Source organism: Aulostomus chinensis, chromosome 11, assembly GCF_037954235.1.
Source record: "Aulostomus chinensis isolate RoL2024-O1b breed Wild chromosome 11, RoL_Achi_v1.0, whole genome shotgun sequence".
Classification (NCBI taxonomy): domain Eukaryota; kingdom Metazoa; phylum Chordata; class Actinopteri; order Syngnathiformes; family Aulostomidae; genus Aulostomus; species Aulostomus chinensis.
This window is the reverse complement of record NC_141330.1, coordinates 17,937,936-17,957,500: the sequence shown is the minus strand read 5'-3', so window position 1 is coordinate 17,957,500 and position 19,565 is coordinate 17,937,936. Positions and strand designations below refer to the sequence as shown.

Genomic DNA, 19,565 nt, shown 5'->3' with positions numbered 1-19,565 from the left:
TTATTTTAAACTTTAGAAGTTGGGGTCATGGGTTGTGGAATGTCTCAAAACATCAAATCTCAGGTTGAGGGATTATCAAGTAAACATAAGAAGAAATTCCCCTGACACACAACACTGGCAGCTTCTTCTGGCCTGGCAGAAATGCTGAGAATTTTGACGTGACCCAGAGGACATTTGTATCCAGCAATTTGACGTTTAAATTGATATTTTTGTATAATCTTATATATAATGGATGCCATTTTAAGTTTAGTACATTTTTGTGTTGTTGTTGTTTTGGTTAGAGCATAACTTCATATTCCCGGCTGATTTCTTTATATCCAAACCTCCAAGACACAGACCACCGCCTTCACCTCTGAGAAGACAATTCTGAGTGTCTTTAATTACATTCTGGGATTTTGTCTTTGCTGAACAGCTTTCAACAGCTGATGAAAGACATGCGGGATATAAAACAAAGGTGTGCAGCCAGAATCTTAAGCATTACAGCTCCATTTTATGTGATTTGCAGCTGAACCAGCGGAGTAGCTAAGCGTCTCACAACTTTCAGTAGAAGTTTCAAATTTATCACTTGTGGAAGGCGCTTCCAACTATTCACTGGTTCAGCATTTGTAAAGATCGCATTTAATTAAAAATGTATCACTTGTGACTAGCGGGCCCAAAATGGGGCTCAACAAGCAAAGGGGACTGTGCGCAGGCTCACACGTTGCCTGCTGCAGCTCTGACAACTCTTCTTTACAAGCCCATCGACTCACAACTTTCACTGTACAATCCGGCACGTATTCTACTCTTCACATTCATGATTAAAAACCTGTTTCCTCAGCGGTTGCTCTCCACTTTGATGGCCGAGATCACCGAAAGAAATTTCCAGCCGAAAAAAGAAAAGTGAGCAGCTGAGCCCCGTACACTCCTGGGGCAGTTTTCCATCCATGGGACAACCGCCACAGCTGTCTGCCTTGTCTCTCAATGTGATGACTGAATGTGGGTCAAGTGGTGAAGAGTTACTAAACAACAAGTAACTCGACTTGTTGGCGACAGTCACTGAGACAGTGACCTGCCCTCTGAACAGCCTCGTTTGGAATTGCTTTTACTTTGTGTGGAAATAATTTGGATTTGCATGAAAGACAGCATCAGGACAGCGTGTGTGGCTACACATGAACTTACGTTAGTACTGACAGTTTTAGTTCTCACTTAGAGAGGCAGCGCGTTAACAATTCTCACTTCAAAGCAAAAAAGAGCTCTTAGTTGGGTTGTAAATTTTATTTTAATGTGTTTCCCATGTGCTTTTGTCTATTTTGTATCTCTTAAGGAGGCAGATTGTGTGTTTATTAAATACATATAACTATAAAGGAAGTTATGTCACTGACAGGTCTAATATTCATTTCCCCTGTTATGACACCCGGCTCTACCTCAACGCCAAACCCTCGTCCTCTCTCCTGCCCACCTCCCTCACTGACTGCATCTATGAAATAAAAACCAAAAAGTTTCCAGTTGATTTATGTGGTTCCTCAAACTAAACAGCAATAAAACCGAGGTTCTCCTCCTTTTGCACCAAATCCATTCTTTCTCTCACGATTGACAACTCGACTGTCTCACGTTCCCCCCCAAGTTAAGAGCCTCGGTGTCACCCTGGACAGCTTTTATTTTTTATGTTTTTTTATATATGCTTTGTACGGTGACCTTGAGTGCCAAGAAAGGTGCCTTTAAATAAAATGTATTATTATTATTATTATAATATTGTGTGTTTAAGAGGGAATATTCAATATTCAAACTGATCTACTTCAAAGTTCTGACAACTCTGAAGGACAGCGACGCTGAAAAGACTCGATCCATGGCTCCAAAAACGTGTGTCCTCGAGAAACCTGTTCCAAGTGCACCAATTTGCAGCAGGCCACGGAAAGAAAGAAAGAGTGACACAGATGCACAACCATGAACACTAGTCCCTTCCCTCAGGTGTTTTCTATATAAAAAGTTAGGAAATGCAAAATCCTGCATTTGCATGGAGCTAAATTTTCTCCTTTCATTTTCAACTGTCGTGTTCAAACTTGCAAAGGCAAAAAGCCTTGACTGTGAAGAGATGAGGGTCTGCCTGAAGCTCCTGAGGGTACAACAACTCACTGAAGGTGCACTGAAGGTCATCATATCCTGAGAGGCTGCCAGTCTGCTGGAGAATCCTGCTGAGCCATCAGGTACCAGGTAGTTCAAAGGTTCCCTTTTCTTCAGCAATATCTGCACCATGAACACCAGAGAGGGAGAGAGAGACACGAGGCATTACTTAATCATTCAAGACTGTGGAGACTGGGATCCCGTTATTCTCGGCATGTAAGTGTTTTTACAGTGAACGTGGAGAAAAGTCAAGCTAAATCTCATTTTACTGACAATGCAGACGCTCTCATGCGTTAAAACTTGCACATGAAGCAAATTTCATTATGAAAGACGAGCAATTGGTGAATAGTGGTGAGTTCCCATCAGTTAATGGCGTGATATTTCAGTCAGGTGGTGTGTATCCATGATGTTGATGGATGTAAAACATGTTCTTGTCCGGCCCAGCGCAAACATGGCAAGCAGGAAGCATACTATTAAGCATCTGGCCTTCTTGAAGGTGCCTGTCATCAGCAACGTGTGTGTGTGTGTTTGTTTCTTTTTTATGAGCAGCTGAAAAGAGGTACTTTTTAATCACCATTTAATCTGTTGGTTATTTTCAGGATCAACTGCTTAATATAACAAAAAGGTTTTAAGAATCTAAACTGCTTCCACCTCCCCAAGTGACGAGTTTACATCACTTATTTGGTCCATCCAACAATCAAAACCCCCAAACTCTTCCTGTCATCAATAAAAAAACATCGAAACAAATCCTGATATTTTAGAGTATAGAACCAGTGAATGTTTTAGATGATCGCTTGAGGAAAAAAACAACAAGACAAAAATGATCCATTGATTATTGAAACAGTCAGTGATTATTTTCCTTTTGCTTGACTAAACGAGTTGTTGCAGCTCTCGAAACTAAGATTTCAAATGACTACAAAGCCAGATGACAAACCTTCTGTGTTTTCCTGATGGTCGGCGCCATGTCTTTGAAGTAGTCCGGCTCCTCATCTTCCTCGTTGGGCGAAGGGGAAACATTCCCATTGCCACCTTCAATCTTTATACTCGTGGGACCTTCTTCATCCCATGAGCTCCATTCTTCAATCTCTGGCTGTGTAGAATGAATCCCAAATTACAATTAAATCTATCTGATAAAAAGGGAGAGGTCTTAAAATACATAACGGCTATCAGACGAGGAAACACTGACCTGTTTTGGTACAGAGGAGGAAAAATCCACAGTTGTCGGGAGAGTTATTTGATCACCGCTGAGCTTCCGGCCCCTTCCGCTCCTGTTACCCGATACAGTGAAAAAAAAATTAGAGTCACAGTTATGATTAAAAGCTGTTCGTTTCTTTTTATGCATTTATCATAAAGATGTTTTTTAATCACTAGATTTAGTGAGACAAGGTCCATACAATTCTAAGCACACCAATAAAGGAACAACCCAGATCTATATGATATTTAGAAACTCACCTGCATAACAACCTTTTCACAAAAGAGAGCAAACTAGCTAAGCATGTGCAGATCTTGAACAGACGGAACTGAGTGATGGCCATGACGAGACTGAGCTGGCAGACCTGAAACAAACATTCATATTTTTTGGTCTACAGTGGCAGGCAACGTAGGTTTCTTGTATTATTCAACATTACTAGGATGAGTTGTGAGACAAATTTTCAGAATACAAGATAAGTTTGCTTCGACATATGTGCCGATATGAAAATGAGGAACGTCATACTATTCCTCATCATTTCATTAAATCAGACACACTTTAATTTTGCCTAATTTGAAATACTACCGTGCTATTAAACAATATAATTCCATGGCAAATTTGTAAAAGCATTGTAACACAGAAAAACACAAATACTGCAACACTAATTGCTCTTCTAAAATTTTGATGTAACATACAATTGTTTGCTTAAAAACAAGAACTGCAACATATTCACCTATTCCAGCCTTGACATTAAGTCTTCTGTCGTGCAAATATACCCTCACCTTGCAGGAGAACACACCGTTTTAGGAGCAGATGCCTTCTTCTCGTGAGGCAGAAGAGACAAGTTCATTTATTTGCTAACCGCTGCTTGCTAGCTTAGCCCACAGAAAAACATGTCTTTCTGAAACCTTCTGTCGCGTAAGTCTGACGACACATTAGCGGTATCACATTATTACACTGACATGTTATTACCAAGACTGCAACAGCGGTACATCCCAATTATATTTCTTGACAGAGCTCTTGAGTAAATGTGTCGTCGCTCATCTCTGTGCCGTGGCTGCCATCTTTGAGCTGGGAGGAGCAGGGACAGGGAAGTACGGTGTACACATGCTGCGTTCAGGGGCTCGGAAAGGGTCGGAGACAAAAGACCCTGCTACTGAGCGAAATTGTAGTTATTATCACAAATATTTGTCGTGTGTTACTGTATACAAAGATATGCTTTGTGGCGTAGGGTCTGAATCACAGACCACAACACGTAAATATAGATTACGTTATTACAGATTTTTTTGAGAATTATTAACACAGAAATATAAGGATCAGTTTAGATATGCAGCAAAAGCTGGATGCCATCGTTTTACCGTGAGAAAATCGCGCTGAAAAAATCCCACAGAAATGAGAAAAGGCAGTTTATTCTGATGTATTTTATATGTCCTTCTGTCCACAACAAGCTTTGTTACTTTGACTGATTCTGATTTTATTCTTGAATATTGTAAAAAGTCAGGTTGAAGGAAAAAAAAGTGTCACAACAATTGTTGATATCTAAAGCTACTCTTTTAGAAACCACTTAAATGGGAACATCAATCTTGGATGTAGACTTTGGCCACAGGAACAGTCATTATTCATTAACCGTGTCACAGTGCCCTCCAGCCAAATTTCAGCATCCTTCCTAAAATATTGATGTATGATCCTGGAACCAAAGCATTTTTTATCTGTTTTTATCATATGGTTTCTGAAAAAGTAACGACTAGACAGTCCAAATAGTATCATGTATTAAACCACAAAATAGTTATGAGTCACATGGATCTCATTAAATGTTCTTAACTTTCCAACATTAACTGGAATAAAAAGGCTAAATCCAGCTGAAACACCCAAAATAAAGCTCATCCGTCCCTCAAACTTTCATTTATTCCATTCGTCCATCCATCTTCTTCCGTTTATCCAGGGTCGGGGGGGTGGGGGGGGGGGCAGCCTCAGCAGAGAAACCCAGGCTTCCCTCTCCCCAACTTCATCCAGCTCCTCACGGGGGATTCCGAGGCATTCCCGGGCCACCTGAGAGACATACTCCCTCCATCATGTCCCGGGTCTTCCCTGAGGCCTCCTACCGTTCAGACTGCCCTGAACACATCGTTAAGGAGGGGTCTGGGAGGCATCCTGACCAGGGCTGAGTCCGAATTGCCAAGTGGCAACCTACGTCCTACTGCTACGACCTAAACACAGCAGCACCATTCAGGCACCCCTAGAAGATTGGTGGCGAAGCACGACCTCTGCTGGCTGATCACAGATACCGCAAATAGGTAGACGGCACCAAAGAAAGCCCCACCTGCTGGCCTGACTGTCGTACTGATCTCACCTTTCACTCATTCTGTATTATCAAGCACATTAACGCACCAGTAAAGTCATCACAATAGTAATAAAATAATAGTCATCAAAAATGACAATAAATGTTTGTGTTGCATAAGAATGGGAGACTGTTGGTGGCGCAAACTTGACTTGCGCGTCCACAAGTTTTTAGGGGACAAAGAAGAAGTCCGCGGTGCATTGTGGGCCATAGGTTGCTCCGTAGGATGCACCTGAACCTACCTACAATGTGGGCGTGTTTAGGCTGGAATTTAGGTTGCGAAGTAGGTCGCTACTCACGCCAGTTGTGGTTTCGGACAGCCTACGACCTACTCTGAGACCTACGATCCAGCTTCTTGGCAATTCGGACGCAGCCCTCGTCTGACTCCTCTCAACGTGGAGGAGCAGCGGCTCTACTCCGAGTTCCTGGCGGAGTTCTCACCCTGTCTTTAAGGGAGAACCCAGCATCAGCGTTTTACTGGCATTTCTGAAATGTGTTTGACTGTGTGTGTATTTTCTTTTCTGTTTTAAGAATTATTTCAACAACATTTTGAGCCATTTGTGTCTGTGTTTTGTGGAAATTATCTGTACAATGATGATTTGGCCACTTGGAGGCAGTGAAAACCATTTGATAACACTAACCAACACTTGACATCTATGTTTTCAAGATTCTTTATGTGTCCCCTTAGCATTTTTTTCTCTTTTCTGTATTCCAACCCTTGAGAGAAATATTTGGATATTCAATGCTGCACTACAGTATGTACACCAGTTCATGGTCATCAGTCACATCTGTCATTTGAAGCCGAGTAGTTTTCCTGCGACACTGAGAGCAAAAGGAGTCTCGTTTAGAATGAAGGAGGAAGAAACGTCGTTGTCAATGACACGAGTGCTTTAGATTATTCTCCTGCCTCTTCCTTTCCACCTGCTCTACTTGACACCTTCAGTTCATTCTTTTTCTTGTTCCCTGTTCACACCTTTGCCACCACATGACCTCCTGTTTCTAGTCTGCATTCCAAGCAGAGCCTCTCCTCTCTTTCTCTTTCCTGCATCCCTTTGATACCTTGAGGTCCTTGGTTCTTTGTAGTTCTTGTTCACTGCTTAAACTTTTCCCTTCTTATCACCTCCTGTCCTTTTGCCTCACTTTCCCACAGTGACTTCTCTTCTCCCTGATATCTTTATTTCTTTTGCCTCCACCAGCGATACATTCTTGATTCGTCTTTTTTCCTTTCTCTCTCTTGTCTCTGGCTTTCTTTTCCTCTCTTAATGTTCAAATAATGAGAAATAATGTGTAAATATCAACCATCAAAAGGAACTTTTTTTGAACAGTTCACTGTCTACAAATCTTACACAGATGTAATAATTTAAACAAGCACTCATTTGCACTGTGACATTTTTATAACAAACAGAAATTGCTGATAATGTCTCTCAGATCAGTCCTTGTCATGTAAGAATACTGACCAGCCTGCAACTTAACATGCACTGAAGGATTCGGTAATTCTGCTGTTTGTTATTATCATATAAATGGTACAAAAATATTCTTTAAATATTTTTGAATAATTATGTTATCACAAAGGTGTGAATGGTTGTCTGTCTATATGTGTTGGCCCAGCCATGGACTGGTGACCTGTCCAGGGTGAACCCCACCTTTCTCCAGAAGGCTGCTGGGATAGGCTCCATCCCCCCGCGACCCTTGACAGGATGAGATGTAGAAGATGGATGGATGGATGGATGTTATCACAATTCGATTTAGTGGTAGAGGTAGCAGGACATCAGAGGCAGTGGCATTTAAAAAAACAAACAAACGTGTGTTTTCTTTCAGCCCACCCACCTCCCATTTAGCTTGAATTTTGGCCCATCAAAGGATATATTGTGGGCACCTCTGCTTGAACGCTATTGAGGACGGTGCTTTTACTATTGTGGACTAACATTTGAGGTGATCTGTGTCACCCCTGTATAAATGTATGCTTATTTGACTTTACCCCCGATGTTATTTCTATTTTTGTAAAAGAGAATTAAGGAAAACTTAATTGGAAAAAAAGTAATCACCACCCAACGTGGACTCAACGTCCTCCGTCATCAGAGCAAACCATCCAATCAACACACGGCTTGAACAGACGTGGTAGATTTGAAAACTGGCAGTTGAAGTGCAGCCGCCCCGCAGGAGAAAAAAGGATTACAAACAGCGCTGACACGGTGCGAAAGATAGAATAACATCGATACTAACACAGTCGTGCATGTGTAGCATGTCTTTATTTAGCCCTTCACTCTCGTTCGCGCGACCATTAGCGGAACTATTCGTAAATGTTACGTTAGCTTGCTGACTGAGCTAGCTAGCCAAGATACGTCGCTTAGCTTCAATTGTGTACTGCGGAGTGGGGCATGAGGCTACAAATTAATTTTAAGTCGTAAATCTTTTCTGCCATGTAGCGAGTGAGTAATTCTTTATAGTTCCAAGAACCATCTTTATTACTCCATTTGTTGTTGCCGTGTTCGTCACACCCGAGCTGGTACGGTAAATGTCATTTCTAACCTTACCGATTCCTGTGCTTTGCTTCAAGAAAATTATTTGTGCACCAGTGTACATTTTCTGCCAATTAGTGATTTTTTTTGTCACTCTGTTCAATTTCAGATGGAAGAAGAGGAGAACACAGACAGAAAGCAGCAACTTGCTATGCTTTTCCAAAAGCTTAACAAAATTAAAAAGTATCTGAATGAAGGTAATTGGATGTCGTTTGTGGCCTTACTATAAGGTTAGCAGCCATATAGCATATTTATTCACAGTATCATGTACTTTGATACAGATGACACTGACAATATTAACCAGATCATCGGGTCCAACTCGCCTGAAGCATGCCTGTCATATCTGATGGACCTGGAGAAGAAAGGGGACCCCCACTTGGATCGTAACCACCTCACCAGACTCAGTGACGTCTACACTAGAGTATTCAACAATATGCCAGTGGAAAAACACTGTCAAAACGAGAGCTATGCCAGGATGCTGGTCAGATTTGCAGAGCTTAAAGTGTGAGTAAGCACAGTTGCAATTTCAACCCGATAAGTAAAACTACACTGATCCTGGAATCACAGTATGTCTCAATTTGTCTTGTACTTATCTTAGAGGCATTGTGTTTCTTAAAAATTATTATAAATGTTATGGTGTTGATGCCACAACTCTTCACCTGGCTTTTTTTTTTTTTAATTGTCTCAGAATTCAAGATGTTAATGAGGCTGAGCTCAACTTCAAAGATGCAAGATCTCACTGCCAGAACTTTGCATTAGTCCACATTGCATATGCGCAGTTTGAACTTTCCCAAGGTACAGATATGTGCATTTCACTATGCTTTTACATCTCAGTACATTCTCATGGCATGTTATCTGACAGACACACTACATTTCTTTACCAGGCAACACAAAGAAAGCCATTCACATACTGCATAAGGCTATTGAGTTGGGTGCTGAACCAAAAGAGCTGCTGGAGGCTGCCTTGCAGAAGATGCAGGCGGGGAAAAGATATGTCAGTGCAGAGGACAAGGAAAATGCACCACGTAAGGCTTTATTCATGGTTTCTTTTCTTGTAATGACATTGAATATATTTGTGTGTGTGTTTATACCTTAGAACCCTGTCTTTTGATATATTGTTTTTCCCATTTAATTTTCATATGTTACCACATTTTTTTCACTCCCAGTATCTTCAGACAGCATCGTGCCTGACTCTATTAAAAAAGGCTCAGAGTTCCAAAAAGTAAGCAGGATGTCTGATGGGACAGGTGACTTGCAGCTTTCCAGCATCTTCAGTTCGGGGTAAGAGTAAAACAAAAGCCTTGAACACCGAGCAAGGCTTCTCTTCAGTTAGGAATCATGAAGTGTAGGGCCCTATAATTTCCTCGATCGTGGAATTTGGCAATGAAAACGGAATTAATTTTTAATGCGGAATATCGTGGAAATGTTTTCATGAGACAGAGGAACATAAACCTGGGGAATCGTTTACCGGGGGTTGCTAATCAGTGTGACACAACCCCTGCACCCTGGGCCGTTTCCAAACAAAATGCAAACATGGCGCTCCCCCCGTCTGCTAAAAAGCTATGCAGTACGACACTAACGCCTAAATACAGAGCTGAGCAGTACCCCGGTGACTTCTATGTGTCAGGTGACGTGTTATTTTGTCAACACTCAGTTGACGAAGCAGAAAAATACGTGTGATGACCGCCTGTTGTCCAAAAGTCATAAAAAAAACAAAGAAAAGCATCACGCGAATGCAAGCCAGCAGAACAGATGATGAATAAAATATTGAGGAAAAGTGCAATATTGTGTTGCCTCAATGAATGTAAGGTCATTTCTATGTAATTAGTGTGCATTTTATTCATAAACATTATTTAAACACTGTTTTGTGGTAAAATATAAGTAAAAGGTTAAAAAAAATGGAATTCTAAAAAATTTAAATGGACAAAACGGAATTTGGGAAAGAATAAAATGGAATTTTTATAGTGCCCTAGAAGTGTGTGTGTCTTGTTTCAGGAATGAGCGTCTCAGTGGATCATCAGATGACCACCTACCAATCTGGAGATCAGCATCACAACGCAAAAGAATAATTGGTGTGGTGAGTTTCTACTTGCTTGTCTTTCTACTAAAATGTGATACTTTCTCAGAGTCTCTGAAACAAATTAAAAAACTGTTAGTTTTTTAAAATTTTAGTTGTGAACCTTTACGTTTCAGCCTGTGCGAGTGCCCGTTGTACCCTTCTCTATCCCAGAAAAGTATGATGATGATGACAGTAATGGAAGAGCCTCAAACAGAGGTGATGCATCTGTCGTCACCAAATTGTCCAGGTAATTTTTCCTTAGACAATGTCATGGTGCTAAATTAAATCTGTGTTATGCATAGCTGTGTTCACTAATATAACATTATTGATTGTGGAATAAAAGAAAATGGCCATTTGCTAAGGACATGAAACACTTTGGTCATTAAAGAGGTTCTTCTTCCAAGTATATTGGTTTGAGCCTAAAACAAACAAATTATAACACTTCCAGCTCAGTGCTAGTTTGCCACAGCGCCAAACCAGTAGGTTTGTGGTTAATTTGTTTTTGGATTACTGGGCATATGGATGGTGGAAGGAGATGTGCATTATCTCGGATGTGGCTCCTCATGCATTTTGGAGTCACAAAGAACACACAGTATTGGGGAAAAAACAAAATATCTTCAGTAGCTCAAAATACATGGTTTTTGGTGTATCCCTTTAAGGGTTTTTTCAATAAATCAGGACAGTGATATACAGTATGTAGAGACTTTTAGAATGATTGTATATCCATATGACAGCCCCTAGTATTGTTATTGTGTGTGTGTGTGTGTATATATATTGTGTGTATATATATATGTATGTGTGTGTGTGTGTGTATATATATATGTATATGTGTGTATATATATGTATATATATTAAATACACATACACACAATCATGAACTTTATACATTATTGTGGGTGTATTTAGTGCATTCAAAATGCAAATATTGTTCTGATAAATTTGAATGGAAATTCTGTATTGGATAGTTTTGACTGCGTTTGTTGGTTGAGTTTTCCAAAAATGTGGTGTACACACAGACAACTTAGGTTCATAACCAGTTGAATTCTGAATGTTTACTTAAATTATACATTGTGATTCTTCTATCATGATCCATATTGTGTTGTGAGGTCCTTGCTAATACCCAGCTGTGAAGCATTGCCTTTGATTTGTCAGTGGTATACTGGTAAGAAACCATGACATGGTGTTACTCCCTATATTACACAGACTAATGAGGCTAAATTTAATGTGCTGTTTAACAGAATGCTTTGATACTATTTCCCTTGTTCACTCTGCCTGCTAATTCCTGAGTGTATCAACTGAATGAGTTTTCTTACTTTATGATGTGTGCTCTTCACTGTGTTTTAGGCAAACATCTGGTTCAAGTGGTAGCGCGATGTGTGGGCTGTCGTCTTCAAAGAAATGTGCTGTTGATGAAGAAGTTGTCAGTCTTCAGGTTGGTATTGATAATCAGGGTGGTTAATCTGTCCGATTTCCTGATTTGATTCCAATTATTAATGTCCCGATTCGATTACCAACCGATTTTTGATTATTCACGATTCTCGATTACCGATTATTGATTTTTCCATTTGACAGTGACCTTAACCCAAAATATACCATAGTTATTGCACCATTTAAAAAACAAAAAACAAAACAGTCAGTTGGCGAATGACTTAACTTCTTTTATTGAGTAACAACTCAATAAGCTCCAGGATGGTATCACATCTGTACCTTGGCTCTATATTGTACACCATGTTGTGGAAGCTTTTGTCTTCCATAACACTGTATGGTCTCAAATCTTCTGCAATGTCATAGCATATTGATGTAGTGATATATTTTTTTTTAGCTCGCTCCAAGCCTGGGGGTCGTTTTGTCATCTCGTGGAGAGTACTTGATTCAGCGGAATGACGGGCTTCACGCGGTTGTCTTAAACTCACTCAGCCTCCTCTGGGTGAAAGTGGGAGTTGCTCGTATTGTTGAGTACTTCAATTTAGTCTGACAGTGTCAACAGACTGCGTGTGTTCTGTCGACATGTTTAAGAGCTCCTTCCATGAAAACCAAAACGATTCCGCACACTCGTTTGAGCCCAGATGGAGCTTGGCAGAGTGGTAGGTTGCTAATTGCTGCTGGTTCTTCATCACTCAGTTTGCCGCTCACTCGCTTTCTCGCTCTGGCCGCTGCTGCATGGGTTTAACATTCAACTTTTGCTGACTGAAGGATACGATTTTTTTCAATATAAAATAATGCAAAAAATAATCGAGTTTAGAAAATTTAATAAACGAGTCATACTCGTCCATAACATAATTGCCATTAATTAATAATTGATTTTTTTCCCCATCCCTAATAGACAATCCCAGAGGAGTTTACACTCAATAGTCCCTGTTGTCAGTCTTCTGCTCAGCAAAGATGATCCATATATGCTGATGGAGCAGGTGTTTTCTCTTGAATTTTAAAAATTTGATGTGCTTTGCAGCCACCATCTGTCAGCCCTGTGTATAGCCCTTGGGAAGACCCTGCTACTGTGGATTCCACAACCACACTCCTCCACACACACGACACAAGGGACAGCTTGAGAAAGGAAGGTAATGGATCACCACGAAATGTGCTACACTGTAACTCTATACAGTGTTGAGAGGACCAGAATAATTTCTGTCGGGTCGGAAAACAGGCGTCTTTGCTTGTCTTGGTGACATTTTACTTGTTTTGTTTCTTTTCAGATGTAACTCATAATTTTGATCAGGTCGTCAATTCTAATTCCCCTGAGTCCTGCTGGGCGTACCTGACAAACCTGGAGAAGAGAGGCAACCCTCATACTGACATTAACCTGCTCATGAAGCTGAAGGATTGCTATTCTGTAGTCTTCTCCCATCTGCCAGTAACCCAATACTACAAAAACGCCAGCTATGCAAGAATACTGGTCAGATATGCTGAACTCAAGGGGTGAGTGTGGGTGAACGTGACATCTTGGGTAGGGATGCACTAACTTGTCAGCAAGTATCAGCCAGTGAATATAAACAATTCTTTCAATGGGTTACACACTAGCAACTCAATTGTAAATATTATACTACATGTGGAAAAAAGGAACTGTAATGGGTAAAGGAAGCTCATCATGTTCATGTTCATCTTCTTTAAGATCTCAAACTGAAGACACGGCACTGTAAACCACAGTAATGTTGGGAGTTATTCCATGGAACAAGTGTACACTGAGAGCAATATTATGTTTATAAAACTGGTTTGTACAACTGTGACTGAGGGTTTGAGCTTATCATTTCTTGCTCTGTACAATCACGTCTTTTCTTTTTCTTTTTTTAAAGCATTGAAGACCCTGATGAAGCCCAAGACCACTTCAATGTTGCAAGATCCAGTTGCAAAAGCTTTGCATTTGTCCACATAGCACATGCTCAGTTTGTGCTCTCTCAGGGTAAATCAAAAACCGACTATATGTAATAGACAAAAAACAAAAAGATGCACACCTTTACTTTCTGTGATACCTTTTTTTCCACTGCACCTGCATACATGCAGGTTTTTAAACCTGCTAAAATACATGGATTGACCCCTTTTCCCACTGCAGGTAGAAGCATTGCTTGTTTGTGCCTTTAAAGCCAAGAACATGCTGGGAACATGAATGCCTGTATTTTTGGCTGAGATTAAAGAAAGTCGCAGAGGATGTGGCCTTGCATCATCCTGGAAGCAGGCCGTTATTTATCGCGTCATCTGTTTGTTTACATCAATGCTACTCGGAACCAGAGCTGCAGGATCATTTGACCCTGGAATGAAGGCTGATTAAACCCTTCCATCATGGATAAAAGCCAGATGTAGGAGTAAGCAGGTTTTTTGCAGCTGGAAAAGGGGCCATGGGATGGTTGTTGGTTGTGAGAGACCAGATACACGTACACGTCTGAAGGGCTTCTACATTTTCGTTCATATTGTCACAGAAAAATGTCTTTTCACACCTTGATCTGGATTGCTGTTGTGTGTGGAGGTGACCAGTATAAAGCCTGAAGTTCGACTGTCATTTCACTTGGAAATAAGAAAATCTCTCAAGCCCCTCCATGTAAAATTGAATATGTGTGAATATGACATGACAGTCATCGTGGTCATTTCTGTGACTGTTTGACTATCCAGACATTTTTTGAAGTACCTTTTCTTTTTCTTCCTTCTTAAGGTAATCTGATCAAAGCAACTTCAATTCTGCACAAAGCACAGCTATTAAATGCCAAGCCAGCTGAGCTCCTAGAAGTGGCCATACACAAACTTAAAGCTGGAGAAAAACAGCTTTTTCCCACCAAGAAAGAGCAGCACTCTACAGGTACTGAAAACTCACGCTTCTCTCGATGTTGAACCCCTGATGTGGACCCAGTTTGAAAAGTTCAACTATATCTTAGACTTCCAAACAGGTGTGGCAACTTGTTTGGGGAACCAGGAACTGCAGCTCCCTGCGCGAGTCCCTTTGAACCAATTGGCGGATCAGCCTAAACCTGCCAGCAGGGAGCCCCTATCGGAGTGGAAGATGCCAACTCAGATCAAGCATGTTTCTCCAGAGGTCTGATTTTTCTTTTACATTTCATGGAAAGAAATGGTAACCTCAAGGAAGTGTGATTTATGCAGAAATATTTGAGTGCTGGCACACCAACTAGTCATTGATGCTGCTTTTCCTTTATTTTTGTCTGATGCTCCACATCCTCTCCAGTTTTAAAAACTCTTCTTAAAATTTAAATGACACCCATCTGCTGTCTCTAGCCTTTATTTTGAAATCAAATTGATGTAGATGTATTACACTTTTCTGTCTAGGATAAACGTACTACCCCTCCGGACCCCAGACCTTTTCCTCGTGTGCTGGAGTCGCTCCCTACTCCATCTCTCCAACTTCCATCTGGACTGAACCCACAACCTGTCTGCCAGACACCAAACAGCTACAGAAATCCCTGTGCGAGCAGGTAACGCCTGGATGTGTGACTCCAGACATAGGGAAGATTAACACTTACAAGCTCATGATAAATTCATTTCAAAAGTAATATTACTTGCTGAAACACAGCTAAGCTTGGGTGTGTTTTCATTTCAGATTAAATATTTCACTTGTAGGGAATAGTTTTCTGAAAAAAACTTTTACCCAGGGTTTAGATTTGTCAGAGAGTTTCTATAACCTTTTCCTTTCCCTGCTCGTCTCTCTTTCCTCTCGCTCTTAGCTTTGTCACTCCAGATCTAAAGAGAGGTCCTGCAGTGTCGTCTTCCTCAGCCGCAGCAGCACAGAGAGCCGGACCTCTTCCTCAACCATGCACACCACTAAACCAAGCACCATGTTTCCAGACTCCACAGGTAGGACATGTTGACTGATTGCGGCCTCACTCTCAAGCAACACGGTCAAAGCAATACATATGAATGTTGCCATCCGATCCTGCAAGATAATAACGATGTGTGTGATGGTTGAAGTAGCTGCTACAAGTGAAAGTTGAAACTATATCGGGAAAAACGGCTACTTTTTCCATTATTGTAACAACCCAACACAACCCATGTTTGCTTTCATTTGGTGACATGATTGGAGGGGCTCTAGATCCTTAATGCTGATTTATATAAAACAGATAAATTAGATATCAGAATGTTTAGAATCTTCAACAAGACTACAGAGTGAAACCATCTCTGATTTTAAGCTTTAAGTATACTTATACATTTTTTTCTTTCTCATCAGGCTTCCTCTTCCTCGAATAAATCCCTCACCATCAAGGGCAAGACGTACCTCATTCTAAAGATGATTGGACGAGGTGGATCCAGTAAGGTAAAGAATTACTAGTGATTTCCTTTGGTATGGATAGTTTATCTCATCTCAAACATCCAGCACTTAACTTCTTTCCTTTTTACTTTTTCACATTGTTTTGTTGCCAGGACCTTATTGACACTGAGTTTATTTTTCAAGGTGTACCAGGTCCTGGACCACAAAAACCAGTTGTATGCTGTGAAATATGTAGACCTTGAGGAGGCTGACGCTCAGACTATAGAAAGTTACAAAAATGAGATTGACCATCTGAACCACTTGCAGCAGTACAGTGATCAGATTATCAAGCTGTATGACTAGTAAGTACTCAGAGAAAAGAAACCGTTGTTTTTAAAATGACACCAGATTCATGTGGAACTTGTTGTGCATACACAGATTTGACACAGTTTTCTGAGATCTGTTAATGGTCTGATGGGTGTGTGTGTGTGTGTGTGTGTGTGTGTGTGTCTGCAGTGAAATAACCAGCAGCTACATTTACATGCTGATGGAATGTGGACACCTGGATCTGAACACCTGGTTGCGGAACAAAAAGACTGTGAATCCTCTTGAGAGGAAGTTCTACTGGAAGAACATGCTGGAGGCCGTCCAGACCATCCACAAACATGGTTCTTGTTGTCTCCGTAGCTCTTTCTTGGTGTCTTTATTGACTCAGTGTTGTGTAGTAAGTGTAATTTCTCCTGTACTTGTGTGTTGTACGTCTGTCTATGCAGGAATCGTCCACAGTGACTTGAAACCAGCAAACTTTGTCATTGTGAATGCGTCACTGAAGTTGATCGACTTTGGCATCGCCAACCGAATCCAACCAGATGTGACGAGCATAATGAAAGATTCTCAAGTAAGAATGTTTATATTGGGTCACTGATACTGAACCCCATGACAGCAGCCACCATCCGTGTATTGAGAAAGCGTGTGAAAAGCACTTTGACTCAAGGTACAACCAACATACCATTTTACGCAAGGTAGTGATCTACGTCAAATTCAGCAAAGCAAAAAAAGAAACCCTGATATTAAGGGTTAGCTTTAGTGTAATTTCACAGTTGTAGACGTGCACTGTAGCTGTGCTGTAATGTTGTTTTGTCAAACACAGGTAGGAACCCTGAACTACATGCCTCCAGAAGCCATCAAAGACACTTCATCCCAGCAAGGAAAAGCGCGATCAAAGGTAGTCGTCCTCATTTTATTCAGTTACATTTTTGTAATCCTTTGCGATTCTGTGAGTATGGATAAATTCTTTATTTCTGTGGCTTTTTTTTTTTTATTTTTAAGATCAGTCCCAAAGGTGATGTGTGGTCCCTTGGATGTATCCTGTACTGCATGACTTATGGGAAGACTCCATTCCAAAGTATCACCAATCAGATCGCCAAGCTGCACGCCATCATCGATCCCTCGCATACGATTGAATTTCCCAATATCTCTGAGAAGGATTTGATGGATGTGTTAAAGGTGAGGGGCCGTGAACAAACTCTTAATAGGGGAAGGTGCATACATCCAAGAGTATTCCCACGACTCTGCGAACATGCACGTATAAATCATGCAAGACTCTGGATCTGAACGACCATTTAGCAGGAGGTTCACAGAGTTCTTGTTCTGATCGAAGTGCTCTGCACTGCTTCTTTCACAGCCATAACTTCATGCTAACTGCACCTGCCTGTATTTGTTTTCCAGCAAGCGCCAAAACCAGTGGGATGAAAAATTGTGGATTAAATGTCACAGTTGTGTAGGCAGTATAAATCCTTCATACAGACCAAAAGTTTCTGCTGCCAAAGCAGGAAGAGAGCTGGCAGCTGACAGTGTGAAGATGTAAATTAACAGACTTTTAATATCACTATTAATCATGAAGACAGGAGTAGATCTGAGGATAATTATTTACGATTGACATTAAATGAATGGACGGCGTCCATGATGGCATATTTAATATTAGCAATGTCAATATTTGTGACACTCTTTCAAGGGCAGCTAGGTTCATAAATCTGCCAGTTGTGAAGAAACACAGTCAGAGTGTGTTCCATCTCACTGGCCACGCTCGCTCCCTCACAGCTGGAAAGATGCTGTGCAACTTTCACAGTCTCAGCGGACGAAGGGGAGACTGAGAGCGAGACAAACTGACTGCTGAGAAACTGGGGATCACACATGTAAGAACTGGGCCAGATGAGGGATCACACACACCACCAGGCTGCATCCAGAGTCTGTTTGAAAACACTAACGTGTGATTCACCCCAGCTCAAGTGTGGAGGAGTGTTGTCCTCACACACTGACAGATTGGAGTGTGTACCCCTCATGTAGTTACAGATTCCTGCGCCAACTTTCCACAACAGCTGCACACAACCACCGATGGCTGGTGCAGACTGGAACACTCAGCACAACTGGGAACATCATGTAAAATGCTCTCTGTTGTATAGTGTAACCCCAAATATAAATAGGAAAAAAAAGTTGGTGTTCATAAAGGTGCTCATTGGGACAAACCAGGTAGATTTGTCTGTCTGAAAAGGCAAATAGCATCAAGAGCAGCATAGCAGCTCCCATCGGTTATAATAGAACTGATCGTCTGTAACAGCCGTGCGGCCCTGCATTCATACTGTGTTTCCAGCATCATCATAAATCTGCTCCTCTTGGTTCTACGTGATAGATAGCAAGTGTTGCTGCATTTTAATTATTAGCGGCATAACCTGAAGCCATGAAAAAGCACAGATAAGCTCATGAAGGGTTGTCTTGTACCAGAGGTGCCTGGTAAGGAACCCCAGGGAGCGGATCTCTATCGCAGAGCTGCTGGAGCATCCATACCTGCAGTTAAAGCCACCTGCATCCCAAGAACCTGGTACACACACACACACACACACTTCTAAGAGAAATGAAGCCTGCATAAGAAGGCCAGCTTTGCTTTTCCGATGAGACAGTGACCCCTTTCCTCTTCACAATTTTCAGAACATCCATGCAATAATGATCTCAAGAAAATCCTAACGGACCTTGCAGCCCTTCAGTCTCCCAACAGCATCATCCGAGCAGCTAATGTAAGAGTTACTCAGCGGAACCTCTTTTCCGTCCACAATTTGACCAGTTGCTAACTCTGCTCTCTGCTCTTCACAGAATCTGGCAAAAATGTGCAGCAGCGGCAGGAAACTGGATGTTGCAGAGTGTGCCAAGTCAACCTGAACATCCAGAAGATGTCTTTTTTTTTCTTTTTTTTTTTCCCATAACCGTGCTGAAGTTACCACTTTGATACAGTAACATGTCGTCTGCAAGATGTGGCACAAACAAATGTATATAAGCTTTTTTTTTTCTTGAAAGTCTTATCTTTCACTTTTCAATAAACTTGCTGTATCTTCAGGATGTCTTGGCCGGTTTGTCTCACCATGGCTGGTTCTCCCTCGTAGTGGGAGGGGCCACAGTATCCGACTTAAGTGGGATTCAAGGTGATTAAGATGCAGGAAACAATTTTTAATTTGAAATGTAAGGAATTCAAGTGTAATGTTTTCAGGTGGGGAAACAAAAGACTGCTTTTTGTGTCCTGGGCTTCGTAATGGTAGAAATGCTACTTATACAGGATGATGCATGGGATCAACACACGTCCGTGCAATAATCCCGTTAAAGCCGCATGCTGGTATCTAATTACCTGT

The 19,565-nt window shown here is 41.2% G+C and overlaps 2 protein-coding genes across 10 annotated transcripts in view; one reads left to right on the top strand and one right to left on the bottom strand.

The window, feature by feature from the left end:
- Nucleotides 1-4,395, bottom strand: part of ebag9 (estrogen receptor binding site associated antigen 9) — a 5,844-nt gene extending 1,449 nt beyond the window's left edge. The window contains exons 1-5 of one of the 5 annotated variants that reach the window (XM_086217353.1): nt 4,262-4,395; nt 3,553-3,656; nt 3,287-3,368; nt 3,035-3,190; nt 2,113-2,223 (exon numbers count right to left, since the gene is read on the bottom strand). In XM_086217353.1, coding sequence (XP_086073479.1) covers nt 2,113-2,223; nt 3,035-3,190; nt 3,287-3,368; nt 3,553-3,635 — 432 coding nt within the window. In that variant the 5' untranslated portion in view covers nt 3,636-3,656; nt 4,262-4,395. Of the gene's footprint in view, nt 1-2,112; nt 2,224-3,034; nt 3,191-3,286; nt 3,369-3,552; nt 3,657-4,022 lie in introns of all 5 variants that reach the window. The other 4 variants (XM_086217352.1, XM_086217351.1, XM_086217350.1 and 1 more) reach the window with 4 other exon arrangements.
- A 3,337-nt stretch (nt 4,396-7,732) lies between these two features.
- Nucleotides 7,733-19,278, top strand: ttk (ttk protein kinase). Of its 5 annotated transcripts, none has more exons than XM_086217347.1 (25): nt 7,733-7,819; nt 8,256-8,343; nt 8,428-8,650; nt 8,835-8,941; nt 9,031-9,171; nt 9,313-9,427; nt 10,142-10,223; nt 10,340-10,452; nt 11,550-11,637; nt 12,655-12,763; nt 12,899-13,121; nt 13,496-13,602; nt 14,347-14,490; nt 14,567-14,724; nt 14,973-15,118; nt 15,368-15,497; nt 15,868-15,954; nt 16,093-16,250; nt 16,405-16,556; nt 16,662-16,786; nt 17,039-17,113; nt 17,218-17,394; nt 18,670-18,766; nt 18,874-18,959; nt 19,036-19,278. In XM_086217347.1, the coding sequence occupies exons 2-25, from the start codon at nt 8,256-8,258 to the stop codon at nt 19,099-19,101; spliced, it is 2,997 nt and encodes a 998-aa protein (XP_086073473.1). In that variant the 5' UTR covers nt 7,733-7,819; the 3' UTR covers nt 19,102-19,278. The 5 variants fall into 5 exon arrangements, with proteins under 5 accessions (XP_086073473.1, XP_086073474.1, XP_086073475.1 ...); XM_086217348.1 differs by having other exon boundaries at nt 7,733-8,056; XM_086217349.1 differs by having other exon boundaries at nt 7,733-8,133; nt 14,579-14,724.
- Nucleotides 19,279-19,565: the final 287 nt, after the last annotated feature.

Coding starts and splice junctions, on each gene's coding strand:
- ttk (XM_086217347.1), top strand. CDS start 8,256: ATGGAAGAAGAGGAGAACACAGACAGAAAGCAGCAACTTGCTATGCTT. Junction 18,767..18,873: donor ACCTGCATCCCAAGAACCTG/GTACACACACAC, acceptor CACAATTTTCAG/AACATCCATGCAATAATGAT. Junction 18,960..19,035: donor GCATCATCCGAGCAGCTAAT/GTAAGAGTTACT, acceptor TGCTCTTCACAG/AATCTGGCAAAAATGTGCAG.